Source organism: Herpailurus yagouaroundi, unplaced genomic scaffold, assembly GCF_014898765.1.
Source record: "Herpailurus yagouaroundi ecotype Mexico unplaced genomic scaffold, PumYag 29, whole genome shotgun sequence".
NCBI classification, from domain to species: Eukaryota; Metazoa; Chordata; class Mammalia; order Carnivora; family Felidae; genus Herpailurus; species Herpailurus yagouaroundi.
The window spans coordinates 43,308,996-43,325,627 of NW_024412377.1; the positions used below are offsets into that span (position 1 = coordinate 43,308,996).

Consider the following 16,632-nt stretch of genomic DNA (forward strand, 5'->3'; position numbering starts at 1 on the left):
AGAATGAAATCTTGCCATCTGCAGCAACATGTATGGATCTAGAGTGAAATGCTGAACGAAATAAGCCAGTCAGAGAAACGCAAATACCATTTGATTTCACTCATGTGGAATTTAAGAAACAAATGAACAAAGGAAAAAACAAAAAAAAAGACAAAACAAAACCAGACTGAACTACAGAGAACAAACTGATGATTATCAGAGGGGAGGTGTGGGGGGATGGGTGATGTAGTTAAAGGGGATTAAGAGTACACTTATCTTGATGAGAACTGAATAATATATGGGATTTTTGAATCACTATAAGGTATACCTGAAACTAATACAACACTGTATTTAAGTTTACTAGTATTAAAAAAATAAAAATGAAAAAACCACACGTCATCATCAAAAGATAAATAAATAAATAAATAAATAAATAAATAAATAAATAAAATGGCGCTGGAACACCTGGATTGCCACATGCAAAAGAATGAAGTTGGAACCTTACTTCATATCATGTGCAAAAATTAATTCAAAATGTATCAAAGACCTAAATGTAAGAACATTAACAGTATAAAACTTTTAGGAAAAAAACATAGGGGTAAACTTCATGACCTTGGATTTGGCAATGGATTCTTGGATATGACAGCAACAAAAGAACAACAGAAAAACTGGGCTTCATCAAAATTAAAAAATCATGTGTGTCAAAGGATACTATCAAGAGAGTGAAAACATTGGGGCACCTGGGTGGCTCAGTTGGTTAAACATCTGACTCTTGATTTCAGCTCAGGTCATGATCTCATGATTCACGAGACTGAGATCGAGCCCCACATCGAGTTCAATGTTGGCAGCTTGGAGCCTGCTTAGAATTCATTCTCTTCCTCTCTCTCTGTCCCTCCCCCTCTCGTGTTCTCTCCCTCTCAAAAAGTAAATAAATGGCTTAAAAAAAAAAAGAGTAAAAAGGCAACCCATAGGATGGAAGTATTTGCAAATCATATATCTGGTTAAGAGACTGAAATCAAATAAGAACTCCAGGAGCTTCCAGGTTGGGGAACACATGGGAGGCGCTAGGAGAATGGTGGTGCACCTGGAGAGGGAACGGGAGCTCTGCGCCCCTTCCACATACCTTCCTCTAGGTATCCCCTCCATCTGGGTGTTCCTGGGTTACATACCCTTTTATAGTAAACTGACAATCTAGGTAAAGCTCAGAAGAGCCTTGTGAGTTCTCCACATTCCTCTTCCCCTGTATCAGTGACAAGTTGGATGGCAGATGGTGTTAACTTCACTCAATTGGATTCCTGAGGGACCAGTGGAGCATGCCCCTCCTGCCAAACTGTGTTGGATTTGCATCACGTAAAGGAAACAAACACTGTTGTGTTAAGGCACTGGCATGTAGAGGTTAATCTGTAATACAGTATATCTAGCCTGTCCTAATTAATACTAAAATCAGTACCAGTGAACAACAAAAAAGAATCTATACAAAACACTTTATCTACATAAAGAACTTTACATAAAAATTCCATATATGTTCTATATAAGAATTTTATCTATACAAAGAATTCTTACAACTCATTAATAAAAAGACAAATAGTTCAAAATAGAAAAAGGATCCCAACACACTATTTTCCAAAGAAGATACATAATGATAAATAAGCAAATGAAAATATGCTCTTATTTTAGTTAAACACAAAGTTGATATATGACCCAGCAATTCCATTCCTAGGTACATACTGAAGAAAAAATAAAACCTATGTCTACACAAAAACTTATGCATGAATGTTTACAGTAGCATTATTCATGTTGCCAGAAGGTGGAAACAAGCCAAATATCCAATGATTGATGAATGGATAACCAAACGTAGTACACCCATACAATGGAATATTACTCAGCCAAAAAAGGAATGAAGGACTGATACATGCTATAATGTGGATGAACCTCAAAAACAGGATGCTGACTGAAAGAAGCCAGTCACAAAAGACCACATATTACATTATTTCATTTAAATGAAGTATCAAAGGGCACCTGGGTGGCTCAGTTGGTTAAGCGTCCAATTCTTGGTTCTGGCTCAGGTCACAATCTCACAGTTTCGTGGGTTTGAGTCTCATGTCAGGCTCTGCACTGGTGGCACAGAGTCTGCTTAGGATTCTCCTCTCTCCCTCACTCTCTGCCTCTAACCTCCTCACACTGTTTCTGTCTCTCTCAAAATAAATAAATAAAACTTAAAAAAAGACATTTAATAAATGAAATATCAAGAGTAGGCAAATTAACAAAGACAGAAAGTAGATTAGTGGTTGCCTAGGGCTGGGAGATGGGAAACAGGGGTGTGATAGCTAAAGAGTACAGGATCTCTTTTGTAGGTGATAAAAATGTTTTAAAATTGGCTGTGGCAATTGTTACACATTATCTGTGAATACACTAAAAACCACTGAATTGTTAACTTTGGGTCAACTGTAAGGCATGTGAGTTATATCTTAAAGTTGTGTAAATAAAAATAGTAACAGAAAATTTCAGAGTACAGCTAATGAAACTTTGTCTGTATTCACACTGTGCATCCACACTTATATTACGTTAGTCTCCAATAAATATCTTTTACTGAAGTCAAGTAAGCCCAGCAAATTTCTTCCAGAAAGCCATAAGGATTCCTAACTCCAAGAATTTATACACATCCATTCCTAGAGCTTGCCTTTGCCATCCTCCTGCCTAACCCACACTTCAAATATACTTCAGAGGGGCTGGTTCATGCTGGGAAAACATGCCTTCTTAAGTTATGCCACATCTCTTTAGACTATGATTTTCATTTAACTCCTAAAACATTAACTAGATTGGTCATGCAATTTTATACAGCCATGAACTCTGATTCTTATCTTTCCATGTAAAACCTATGTTCCTGAAAAGCATCTGATTTCTAGTGCCTTTGAATTTCTTCTCAAAAGGCACTAAAGACATGATTGTTGAGTGAATCAGTAAGAAACTTTTTTTCTCTTTGTGGCTCACTATTACTTAATGAGTTGTCAAATACTTACTACACATTCAGCACAGGTGCAAGAGGGAATAGGAACTGCCAACTAGGTGGAAGCATAAGTCTCAGCCACCAGCCAATTAAAAACAAAAAACAAAGAAACTGAGATTTCACTTCCCTTGACTCCCACCTGCTAGATTTTTACCTGGATAGATCCAATCTGATACATCTCTCTTTATTATCCATGGCTCTTCTCCTTGTTCCAACTTGGAGATGACATCTGGTTTGGAAACTGGATGCCCTATTATAGAGAAATCAGAGAGGAATTGGGTTGACTGCAGTGAAGAAAAAAAAGGGTGCTATTTTAGGAGCCTCACAATGAAGCTGTCCAGCTACCCCCAGCACAGTAATAACCCGCTGGAGAGGAGATTGGGGAATAGAGAGCACAAAATCAGTCATTACATATGTCAGGAACCCACCCAATTTGATCAAATGAGAAGAGATAAGCACTGGATTAGATATGCTGAGATATGCGGGGAAGCCATCCTTACCCAATGAGATCACGTGGCTGAAGTTCTCCAGCATCACATCTCTATACAGGGTCCTCTGAGCAGGGTCCAGTTGCTGCCACTCCTCCTTAGTGAAAGCTACAGCCACATCCTCAAATGACAATGGACCCTATAAGAGCATGCTCCTGTTCAATCTGAAGTGATCATTCCCATTTTTACCACAGCATGCAAAACTATGTGCCCAGTTCTATGTAGTGCCTATTCAGAAAAATGATGTAAAATTTTGTCTTTAGCAAAAAGAGTCAAACATATCAGAAGAACAGAAGAGCAAAAGAGACTTACTCACAAATGGGAATTCAATAAAGGCAGCATTTTAAATAAGTAACTTGTTCAATAAATGGTACTAGAAAAAGTGGATAGTCATTCAGTTAAATAAGAAAGTTGAGACTTTATGTTTTAAAAACAAGAAACAGTTTCCAGATGGGGGAAAAAAAAAATCTAAGCATTGCAAATTATTAATACTGGCTATCCCAGGAGAAAGGGAATTTTAAAATCCTTTTCACTTTATCTTATTTATTTATTTATTTATTTATTTATTTATTTATGTATTTCTTAAATGTTTTTACCAAGTAGGGATAATTCAGGCTAGGACAAAAAAAAATAGTAAAATGATTTTATAAATTGAAAAAAATAGGGCAAGAACTGGCATTCAGTTGGGGAGTAGCTTCACAAACCCTGAGACCACAGCAAAGGCTATAGAAAATCAGAGACCCCTGTGCTCCAAATGTTTACCACAGAATTTTAAGTACAGAACTGCCTATTTGAGAGAAATAATCATATAGAGACAAATAGATACTCATCATTCCATCTTATCTAGGTTTTATCTCTGGATAAACTGTACCTTAGTTCTCCCAAAGAATAATGCTTATGGAGTTCAGCTTTAACATTATAACTGTCTTCTAAAAAAATATTTAAAGACACAACCACAAATAATCTACTGATACATTTATGCAGAAGTATAGGTCAGGACATCATCTATAGGAGACCCCCGCCCCCCAAAGAAATTTCTTTTTTTCCTGATTTGTGGAGAATGCCAAATCACATATATGATGTTCTCTACCTTTCCACTGTGGCTGCTAGAAAAGATCAAACAAATGTGCACTTTAATTTACACATTTATGTAAAATAGACATAATGTATATATAATAAGTGTATTATATTTATATAGAACTTATACATAACAAATATATATGTGAACTCTAATAGTGGTTTTATGTGGTTCTACTTATTACATAGCAACTCATTCCAAGTCTTTGTTCTCTCTACATTTTCCCTAATTCTAATCTCTAGCTTTCTACACTTCTCCATTTGATTATATGGAAACCAAGTACAAAATAAGCAGGCAACTCACGTGAGACTTGGTCATTTTCTGCTTCTCTTCCAAAAGAGCAGAGGTCTGAAGAATCAGGACTGAGAGACAGACTAAGTCTCCAGGGGCCATTTACCATCTAGAAACAACCACCAACAGAAGTCAGATGAAAAACAGGTTGCCCCATAGAAGGTCATTTGATCCTTATAGAAGGATCTGTATGCACCATGTGAAAAAAGTCCTCTTGTGATTATAATAGGATCACATAGAAAATGTACAAGGTGATTTTTAATTGGATAAACGAAGTTATTTCTGTTGATACACAAACACCTTAATGTTCCCCTTTGAATCAGCAATTCTATTTGCAATTCTATCTGTAAGACTCTATCATAAGACAATAATCATGTCTACACATATACGTAAGATTTAACTGCAGATGGAGCAGTTCCCTGACAGTAAGAATAAGAATGACCAAGTAGAGGGGCGCCTGGGTGGCGCAGTAGGTTGAGCGTCCGACTTCAGCCAGGTCACGATCTCGCGGTCCGTGAGTTCGAGCCCCGCGTCGGGCTCTGGGCTGATGGCTCGGAGCCTGGAGCCTGTTTCCGATTCTGTGTCTCCCTCTCTCTCTGCCCCTCTCCCGTTCATGCTCTGTCTCTCTCTGTCCCAAAAAAAAAAAAAAAATTTTGAAAAAAAAAAAAAAAAAAAAAACACGGACTCTCCTTAAAAAAAAAAAAAAAAAAAAGAATGACCAAGTAGAAAACTAAGGAATGCACCCATATTCCCTAGACGTAAGCAGCCAGCAAAATCCTAAGAGCTCTTTTATATTTTCCCCTAACCCAGCAAATTATCTTGCCAAGTCAATATTCAAAGACTAAAATTGTTGATTTTGCTGATTTTAACATGTTTTTTGCTTAAGATTTTATTGTTGATTTCCAATAGTGCAGTTATCTATATAAGAAAATCGTGACAGGTTAGAACCATTGATAAACAGGAATATAGTACAGTGCAGAAAGATACTTACCTGGTGAATTCTTCTCAGTCCCAGGATGGATCATCCAGAGAAGGCTGTACTCATTCACAGAAAGTGAGTGCTCCCATGATAGGTAGACTGTTTCATATGGGGTTATCCCAGGCTTTGTCAAAATGAACCTAGAAGGAAACAATTAAATAGTCAGGCTCCTCTCTGGACACTGAGCTCTGAAACAAGTAAATAACAGGTGTTTAATAAATGTTTGCTGAACAGAATGTAGAACAAATTCAATAAATAGGAAGAAACAGGGCTGAAATCACACCTCATGTAAGAAAAAGAAAAAGCAGCTCTCACATTTCAGAGCTGGTCTGGCACTCAAACTCTCCTATTTAATATAATTACACAGAGTATCAACATCAGACAAGGCCACTCAGTGACCCAGGGAATAAAACAAAAACAAGCCCTCTCTGAAGTCATGTCTGAACACAGACAAAACATCCACATTGTCCAATCCACAAAACACCCTCTCTCCTGGTTAACATGAGTGACTGCTACTTCCTCACCTATTACAGCTTTAACTTCAGGTTAGTCTTTCCTCTCTCCAGATGTACTGAAATTCCCAAACAATGAATTACCCCACTTCCTTACAACATCCAATTCAGAGCAAGGTCCGAACTCCCTTAGGCCCTCCTCGAAATCACCTAACACAAATCCTGTAAGTTCTTTCTAACACGCTCTTTCTGAGAAGCCCCCACTTTCCCCATGGTGTAACTAGATGCTAGAGCAATAAACCCAATCTGTTCAACTACAGGGTGTTCCTGGAGGTCTTTGGCTAGAGAGAATCGACAATAATAATGTTATTTCTTTAGATTTGTTTGGTCTTACATTCAAAGGATGTTTTCTTCTGTGAGCTTTTGAGCGATGGAGGGAGATGGTGATTTGAGAAAACATCTGAGGAGGGGCTTCAAGGTGGGGGCCACCTCGGACGGACTTCTACATAAATTTCACACAAATTGTAAAGTTTTCTCACTAAACCAGGACGGACCTTTATCAGCCACTGGCTGAATTAATGACTCCTACAAATCACTGAACCAGCAGGGGCAGAAATCACAAATCCCAAAGAGCACTTCCAACAAACCCCCAACACAAGACTAGCCATATAGGTTCACGAATCACTGGTCATATGGATACTCCAACAGCGCACAGACCTGCCATCCCTGACCCACAGATCAGACAGCTCTCCTTATTACTGACCTCTACATGTACCCAACACTCATCCCACAGACTTCCCATCAGACTCCATAGACCTCCAATTGCTGACCGCCCCTCCAATATCAACCCCAAACTTCCTCATGACTCAATCCATAAATCCCACTTCTACTCCCAGCTCGATTATCAGGTCCGGAAACGTCCGTCACAGTTTAACCCGGGACAGCTGTCATGGATTAACGTGATTAACACCCGCTTCCTGACTGGGTGACCACAGCGCAGGGCTCTCAAGCATGCGCCGAGCTATTCTGCGCAGTTTTGCCCACTCCGCATTCTCTGCGGCTTTGTTCAGGAGGCAAGATGTCCGCCCCCATGCGCTGTGTCTCACTGGGGAAGCCGCCATCTTGAGAACCCGGACAATTCCGTACACGAGGAGGAACTTGGTTTATTCCTAGCCTGAGTTTGGACCGTGTCTTTGCGGCGGCGAGGGGAACGGGTAAAATGACCGAAAGGAAGATTATATAAACCCGTGTGGGACAAAGTTTTGCCGAGAGCTTTTAAAGGATCGGGGAAGAAGGTGCAGTAGTGCAGTCCTTTATTTGAAGACTAACTGGGGAAAGAGGAATCTGGAACGGTGGAATCCTTTTGCAGGGATTCTACTTCAAAGTGCTGGTAAATGGTACAGCCCTATACAGGGGGATTCGCCCTATACAGGGGGATTCCACTGTAGGACAGAGGGGCAAAAGTGATGGAAGAGCTCATGGGGGGGGGGGGGCGGAGAGGGGTCATAAAACCGTTAATTATGCTAAAAAAAACAATGCTAAGGAATCGCGTTGGGGAAATTCCTACTACCGTAGTATGTTGCAGGGAATGTCTGATGAAAAAAAGGAAAATTGAGACAATGATGAGACTGAGGCACAAAATAAAGGAAGAATCTGAGGAACAGAGAATGGAGACTAAGGCACAAAACGCGGGGTGCGGGGGGTGTAGGTATTGAGACTGAAAGGCTGAGGTCTGAGACGAGGGGAGAATGCAGAAGAGGGGGAGACTGAAAGGGATAAAAAGGACACTGAGTGAGTGGAAGGGGGAAGACCAAGGTAGGGTGGCTAACCCCCTAGGTTTGTCTGGAATTTCCCAGGAAATCCATCCTCAGGACTTCAAACCTCTCAGTTTGAGGAGATGGGTGGGGAAAGTTGGGGGAAAGTGCAAAACCTATAAGGTGACCTAAAAACTAAGGCAATGAGCAACAACGTTTTTATTTTTATTTTTAAAATATAATTTGCCAAGTTAGCTAACATACAGTGTATACAGTGTGCTCTTGGCTTCGGGAGTAGATTCCCACGATTCATTGCCTACATACAACACCCAGTGCTCATCCCAACAAGTACCCTCCTCAATGCCCATCACCCATTTTCCCCTTCCCCTTGCCCTCCCCCCCCCCAACCCTCAGTTTGTTCTCTGTATTTAAGAGTCTCTTATGGTTTGCCTATAAGACTTTGCGTATAGTTTGAAACTATTTTTTCCCCTTCCCTTCCCCCATGGTCCTCTGTTAAGTTTCTACTTATCAAGATAGTATGGTATTGGCACAAAAACAGACACACAGACCAATGGAATAGAATGGAGAACCCAGAATTTGGGCCTAAAAATGTACGGCCAACTAATCTTTGACAAAGCAGGAAAGAATATCCAATGGAAAGAAGTCTCTTTAGCAAATGGTGCTAGGAGAACTGGACAGCAACACGAAGAAGAATGAAACTGGACCACTTTCATACACCATTCACAAAAATAAACTAAAATGGATGAAAGACCTAAATGTGAGACAGGAAACCATCAAAATCCTATAGGAGAAAACAGGCAACAACCTCTTTGACCTCAGCCACAGCAACTTCTTGCTCTACACGTCTCCAAAGGCAAGGGAAATACAAGCAAAAATGAACTACTGGGACCTCATCAAGATAAAAAACTTTTGCCCTGCAAAGGAAATAATCAACAAAACTAAAAGGCAACGGATGGAATGGGAGAAGATATTTGCAAATGACATATCGGATAAAGGGTTAGTATCCAAAATCTATAAAGAACTTACCAACCTCAACACCTAAAAAACAAATAATCCAATGAAGAAATGGGCAGAAGACATGAATAGACACTTTTCCAAAGACGACATCCAGATGGCCAACAGACACATGAAAATATGCATAACACGTTTTTGAAAATATGCATAACACGTTTTTAAAGTCAAGTAGATAAGGATATAGATTTTGTACCCTTCCCAGTCAGCATTGCTATTTTTCCCCTTGGCTTCTGATGTTGGCAACCATGATTTGCGATTTACAATAATGGATTATCCATTGTTGTGTCACTCAGGAGTGATACGTTTTAAGTGTGTAACTTAAATGCATGGCAATCATAAGTGTTAACAGTCTTTTGCTTTGTCTATGGATTAACCATCGTGCTTTGTACATAATGCTTGTTTAATTTTTAAATTGTAAATATTGTGACCATGTTTTCTAAGAGTTCAGAAAATGAAAATGAAAACAACTGTAATATCAATGACATTGCCCAAAAAAAGCCTCTTATTTTGATGACAGATGTAAAGACACACCCATACCTGGATTAGGGAGGTAAAAAACTAAAACAGAGCAAATTGCACAATATGCAAAAGAGAATTCAGGCTTGGGCATGGTGGTGAAGGGGGTGCAAAAGCAAAATGAAACGAGTCAAGGATGACAGGCAAATACTTCTAAATAAATAAAAGGGTTTTTGCCTCCCCAAAAGACACTAACACTGAGTTGAAAATAGTAATTTCCCAGTTATATTAGACAGACAGCATAAATAGATATTACTGTATAGTTCTAATCACTTATATATGAAACGGAATAAAATTACATTTCCAAACTCAAATGTTGCAACTAAAATGTCCTGTGGACAAAAGGAGAAATTTTGGTAATAGATGTGTTAGCCCCTTACAGTGTAGAGCCAATCCTGCTTTGTATTATTATTATTATCATTATTACTATTTTTATGTTTATTTATTTTTGAGAGAGAGAGCACAAGCAGGGGAGGAACAGAGAGAGGGGGGACAAAGAATCCAAAGGAGGCTCTGTGCTGCCAGTGCATAGCTCCACACGGGTTCGAACCCATGAACTGTTAGATCATGATCTGAGCTGGTCAGTCGCTCAACCGACTGAGCCACCCAGGTGCCCCTTTTATTATTTTTTATTTATTTTATTATTTTATTTTATTAAGAGAGAGAAAGAGAGTGTAAGGGAGAGTGGCAGAGGGGGAGAGAGTGAATCTTAAGCAGGCTCCACACTTAGCATGGAGCCTGATGTGGGGCTCGATTCCACATCCCTGGGATCATGACATGAGCCGAAATCAAGAGTTGGGCACTCAACCAATTGAGCTGCCCAGATGCCCCAATCCTGCTTTCAATGGTATATCAGGAAATACATCAAATCATGACAGAAAACAAATCCCCTAGCTCTTCACACTTGGATTGAAAAATGGGGGTCAAACTGTCTTTTTCATTTATAAAGATTTTCATGAAACTAAAGAAAATAATATTGTTGATATCTTGTCCAATTGTAAACTAGACTTTTTCAACTAGCAAAATGTTCAGTAGACACTGCAAGTGTAAATCTGCGGTTAAATTCACTCTATAAACTTATCAAAGTAAATGAAAACATCTTACCTGCTAAGATAGCATATAGTTATAGATAGCATATAGTTAGAGCATGTTTCTTCCCTATCCATTAATCCATTTACATTTAAAATGACCACTGTTCTGCCATTTTGCTAGTTGTTTCTATGTGTCATATTTTTTGTGTGTGCCTCAATTCCCTCAATACTGCCTTCTTTGTGTTTGATTTTTTTTTTTTACAATGTACCATTTTGATTCCCTGTTTAGTTCTTTTTTTGAAAATGTTTTAGTTATTCTCTTATTGGTTGCTATGGAAATTACAATTAACATCCTGAATGTACAATAATCTACTCTGAATCGTTACCAATGTAGCTCTAATAGCATACAAAACATTGATCCTTGGGGCGCCTGGGTGGCGCAGTCGGTTAAGCGTCCGACTTCAGCCAGGTCACGATCTCGCGGTCCGTGAGTTCCAGCCCCGCGTCAGGCTCTGGGCTGATGGCTCGGAGCCTGGAGCCTGTTTCCGATTGTGTCTCCCTCTCTCTCTGCCCCTCCCCCGTTCATGCTCTGTCTCTCTCTGTCCCAAAAATAAATAAAAAACGTTGAAAAAAAAAAAACCAAACATTGATCCTTTACAACTCTGTCCTCCTGTTACTTTCACCTTTCTGTTGTTATTGTAGACAAAATAGACATGAAGTCAGAAATTGTTACAAGAGAAAAAAGGTCATTATATATTGATAAAAGAGTCAATTCATCAAAAATATTAACAATTATGAACATTTATACACTGAATAAGGACCAAAAATATTGAAGCAAATATTGACATTATTAAAGGGAGAAATGGACAGTTTTATAATAGCAGTGGGAGACTTCAACACCCCATTTCAAATAATGGATTGAACACAGAAACACAAAATGAATAAGGATATAAATAACCTGATTAACACTTAAACTAGACCTAAGAGACATACAGGACACTATACCCAGTAACAGCTAAACACTTGTTTTTTTCAGGTTCACACGGAACATTCTTCAGGATGTACCACATCTTAGAGTACAAAACAAGTATCAATAAATTTTAAAACACTGAAATCATATATACTATGTTCTCCAACCACAAGATAATAAAATTGGAAACTAATGAGAAGAAAAACTGGAAAGTTCACAAATATGTAGAAATTAAACAGGACACTATTAGATAACCAGTGGGTAAAAGAAAAAAAAAAAAACACAAGGAAAATTTAAAAGTATTTGGGGGTGCCTGGGTGGCTCCGTGGGTTAAGTGTCCAACTTCAGTTCAGGTGATGATCTCACAGTTCGTGGGTTCAAGCCCCGCATTGGGCTCTGTGCTGAACACTTGCTCAGAGCCTGGAGCCTGCTTCAGATTCTGTGTCTCCTTCTCTCTCTGTCCCTCCTCTGCTCATGCTCTGTCTCACTCTGTATCTCAAAAATAAATAAATGTAAAACAATTTTTTTTTTAAATACTTGGAAACAGGGGTGTCTGGGTGGCTCAGTAGGTTAAGCGTACAAACTCTTGATTTCGGTTCAGGTCATGATCTCATGGTTTGTGAATTTGAGTCCTACACGGGCCCTGTGCTGACAGGATTGAGCCTGTTTAGGATTCTTTCTCCCTCCCTCTCTCTTGGTCCCTCCCCTGATTGTACACATGCTGTCTCTCAAAATAAATAAACATTATAAAAAAAAAAAAAGGAAGTAACATTAAATTAATATGGAATCAATTAATATGAGAAAATATTTTCCTCGTATTTGTATCCCTATCCTTCTGGTTAAATCAAGGAAAAAGTATCAATACTCATGTTTGTAACATCTAACACTTCCTCTTCTTTTTTAAACCTAGGCATCTAGTTCAGAGCCTTTGGCAAACTACAGTAGCTACTTAACTAAAAGTAAGTAAAATCCCAGCTTGGGATTCTCTCTCTGTCCCTTTGCCCCTCCCCACCACCCTCAAACAGAGACAAATGAAACAAAACAAAACAAACGACAACACACCAAGCTTATTGGATACAGCGAAGGCAGGGCATGGATGGAAATTTAGAGCTGTAAATGCCTACAGTAAAAAAAGAAGCAATATCACAAGCAATTGCCTAACTTTACACCTTAAGTAACTAGAAAGACATGAAAACTAAAACAGAAGGAGATAATAAAGATTCGAGTGGAAATAAACAAAATAGAGAAGAACAATAGAAATGATCAACAGAACCAGTAGTTGGTTCTTTGAAAGATCAAAATAAATAAGTAAACTTAAAAAAAAAAAAAAATCAGGGGCGTCTGGGTGGCGCAGTCGGTTAAGCGTCCGACTTCAACCAGGTCACGATCTCACGGTCCGTGAGTTCGAGCCCCGCGTCGGGCTCTGGGCTGATGGCTCAGAGCCTGGAGCCTGTTTCCGATTCTGTGTCTCCCTCTCTCTGTGCCCCTCGCCCGTTCATGCTCTGTCTCTCTCTGTCCCAAAAATAAATAAAAACGTTGAAAAAAAAAATTAAAAAAAAAAAATCAAACACAGAACAAGGATGCCTCCTTTCACCACTTTATTCAACATTGTGCTGAAATTATGGCCATAGTAATTAGCCAAGGGAAAAAAATAATCAGGGGCATCCAAATTAGAAAGGAAGATGAAAACTGTATCTACTCACAGGCAACATAATCTTAGTAAAATCCAAAAACCTCTCCCTCCTGCCTCACACACAAATTATTGAAGCTAATAAATTCAGTAAGGTTGCAGGATACAAGGCCAACATAAAAGTGATATTTCTACACAATATCAACAAACAATTCGAAAAGGACATTAAGCAAACAATTCCATTTATAATAGCATCCAAAGGAATAGAATACCAACAAATAAATTAAACCAAATAAGTACAATACTTCTACGCTGAAAACTACAAAAACACTGCTGAAAAGAATTAAAGATCTAAGCAAAAGGAAAGGTAGTATGCAATCACTGATTCGGAAAACTTGATAATATTAAGATGCATTATTCCCCAAAGGCATCCAGAGATTCAATGAAATTCCTATCAAAACCCAACAGCTTCTTTTGCAGAAATAGAAAAGGTTATCCTTAAATGCACACGGAATTGCAAGAGACCCAGAATAGCCAAAACAACCTTGGAAAAAGAACAAAGTTGGAGGGCTTATACTTTTTTACTTCAAAAATTACTACAAAACCATGGTTATCAAAACAATGTGGTACTGGCATATGGGTAGACATATATAGGTCAATAGAATAGAATGAAGAGTCCAGAAATATACCCAGACACCTATGTTCAAGTGGCTTTTGACCTGGGTGGCAAGACCATTCCATGAGAAAAGGACTGTTCTTTCAAGAAATAGCCCTGGGAAAATTAGATAGGCACATGCAAAGGAATAAAATTGGACCCTTACCTTCCATCATATGAAAATAGCCAACAATCACATGAAAAATTCTTGACATTATTAGTCATCAGGGAACTGCAAATCAAAACCAAAATGAGATACCACTTTATACCCACTAGGATGGCTAGCATCAAAAAGTCAGATAATAACAAATGTTAGTAATGATGTGGTGAAATCAGAACCCTCATACACTGCTGGTGGGAATGTAAAATGGTGTAGCCACTTTGGAAAAAACTTGGCACTAAACAGAGAATTACTATATGACCCAGCAATTCCACTGCCAGGAATCTACACGCAAGAATTGAAAGTGGTATATCCACACCAAAGTGTATACACTATTTACATAATTATTCATAAAAGTCAAAAGGTACAAACAAGCCAAATGCCAATCAAATGGTGAATGGATAAAGAAAATGTGGTCTGTACATACAATAGAATATTATTTGTCCATAAAGAATGAACTGATACATGCTACAATACGGGTGAACCTTGAAAATATTACATTAAGTGAAAGAAGGCAGTCATAAAAGACTACATAGTACATGATTCAATTTATATGAAAATATAAATAGAACAGGCATATCTACAGAGCCTGAAAGTACCAGGCTTAGGTATTTAGGGCTGGGAGGTGGTGAATAGTGGGGCAATAGCTAAAGGGTACCGAGTTTCTTTTTGCAGTGATAACAATGTTCTGAAATTGATTGTGGTGATGGCTGCACATATCTGTGACTATACTAAAAGCCACTAAATTATATACTTTAAATGGGTGAATTATATCTCAATACAGGTATTCTTTTTTTTTTTTAATTTTTTTAACTTTTATTTATTTTTGAGACAGAGAGAGACAGAGCATGAATGGGGGGAGGGTCAGAGAGAGAGGGAAACACAGAATCAGAAGCAGGCTCCAGGTTCTGAGCTGTCAGCACAGAGCCCAACATGGGGCTCGAACTCACAGACCGCGAGATCACGACCTGAGCCAAAGTCGGACGCTTAACAGACTGAGCCACCCAGGCGCCCCCAGATATTCTTTTTTTAAAAAGCTGAAATTCTTAAAGTAGTCAGAGGAAAACACGTATTTCCTTTAAGGACTAAGATTGTCAATGGACTTTTCAATAGAAACTATGAAAGCCAGAAAGCAATGCAGTCCTGGAACATGTATATAATTCCAAACTCTTCCTTAGCAAAGGGAATAAGTAAAACTACATCTACTCCATATAGTACTACTCCTACTCCCGTACAATTGTTTTTTACCATAAAAATTTTTAATATTTCCCATAATTAGTCTTCTATTTTTTCCTTATAGTAACATGTTAAAGAGTTTCCCCACCCAAAGATTTAGTACAGACAGCCTTATATTTAAATGTTTATAGGGGCGCCTGGGTGGCGCAGTTGGTTAAGCGTCCGACTTCAACCAGGACACGATCTCACGGTCCGTGAGTTCGAGCCCCCTGTCGGGCTCTGGGCTGATGGCTCAGAGCCTGGAGCCTGTTTCCGATTCTGTGTCTCCCTCTCTCTCTGCCCCTCGCCCGTTCATGCTCTGTCTCTCTCTGTCCCAAAAATAAATAAACGTTGAAAAATAAATAAATAAATAAATAAATAAATGTTTATAAATTTTACACTTTCGTTTTTATGCAGTATTTCATACAGATTAAGGACATTTACTATAGAGCAAAGGTTGTCAAATGTTTTTTAGTAAAAGGCCAAATAGTAAACAATTTAGGTTTTGCAGGCCATATGGCCTCTATCACAAATCAACTCCACTGTCATAGAGTAACAGCAGCCATAGACAATAGTAAATAAATAAATGTTGCTATGTCCCAATAAAACTTTATTTATATACACTAAAATTAGAATTTCATATAGTGTTCATGTATTATGAAATACTATTTTATGTTAACCATTTTTGAAATTTTCTCTATGTTATGATATTTTGACATTCTGGGGTGGAGGTCACTGCTGACTGGGGAAACTGCCCCTCTCAGAAATAGTTAATTCCTACTGTAATAAACAGCTTACCTGACAGCACTCCTCCCATATGCAAACCAGCCAATCCCAAGTTCATACCCCCAACCACCTCCTTTATCTAACAGCCACACACCAACCTAATATTCCCCTGCCCTGAATCAATCCAGGTAACAATTAAGGCCAATCCCTATACCCCCAAGCCCACCAGAATTATTCAAACCAGCCAATCGTAAACGGTTTATTCTGCTCTGCCTTTCCTTTCTCATGTAAACGCCAATAAAGGCTATGGTCTAGAGTGCACTTGTGATGAGCACTGGGTGATATATAGAAATACTGAATCACTATATTGTACCCTGAAACTAATATAACACTGTATGTTAACTATGCTACAATTTTTTTAAAGCCCTCATATCTTTAAAAAAAAAAAAAAAAGGCTATGATCTATGCCTTTACTCCTGCCTCCTGACTGACACTGGTGCTTCTCCCTGTGGTCCTGTGACATTGTAATTTATAAGAAAAAACATATTTGGTCATTCAGATGACCAAGATGTATTTCTCATACACATTGGGTCATCGTCCATGGTTCCTGGCTCTCAGCTTCCAAAACTTGGAATTTCCTGAGTGATAAGAGCAACGGGAGCATCT

At 38.6% G+C, this 16,632-nt stretch overlaps 1 protein-coding gene across 7 annotated transcripts in view; it reads right to left on the reverse strand.

The window, feature by feature from the left end:
* The window catches only part of LOC121045228 (zinc finger protein 300-like), a 33,871-nt gene that overhangs the window by 14,522 nt on the left and 2,717 nt on the right, over positions 1-16,632 (reverse strand). The window contains exons 2-6 of one of the 7 annotated variants that reach the window (XM_040497927.1): positions 14,032-14,097; positions 5,835-5,962; positions 4,856-4,952; positions 3,487-3,613; positions 3,141-3,236 (exon numbers count right to left, since the gene is read on the reverse strand). In XM_040497927.1, the coding sequence (XP_040353861.1) occupies positions 3,141-3,236; positions 3,487-3,613; positions 4,856-4,945 (313 nt within the window). In that variant the 5' untranslated portion in view covers positions 4,946-4,952; positions 5,835-5,962; positions 14,032-14,097. Of the gene's footprint in view, positions 1-3,140; positions 3,237-3,486; positions 3,703-4,855; positions 4,953-5,834; positions 5,963-6,668; positions 7,272-14,031; positions 14,098-16,632 lie in introns of those variants that run through there. The other 6 variants (XM_040497936.1, XM_040497911.1, XM_040497944.1 and 3 more) reach the window with 6 other exon arrangements.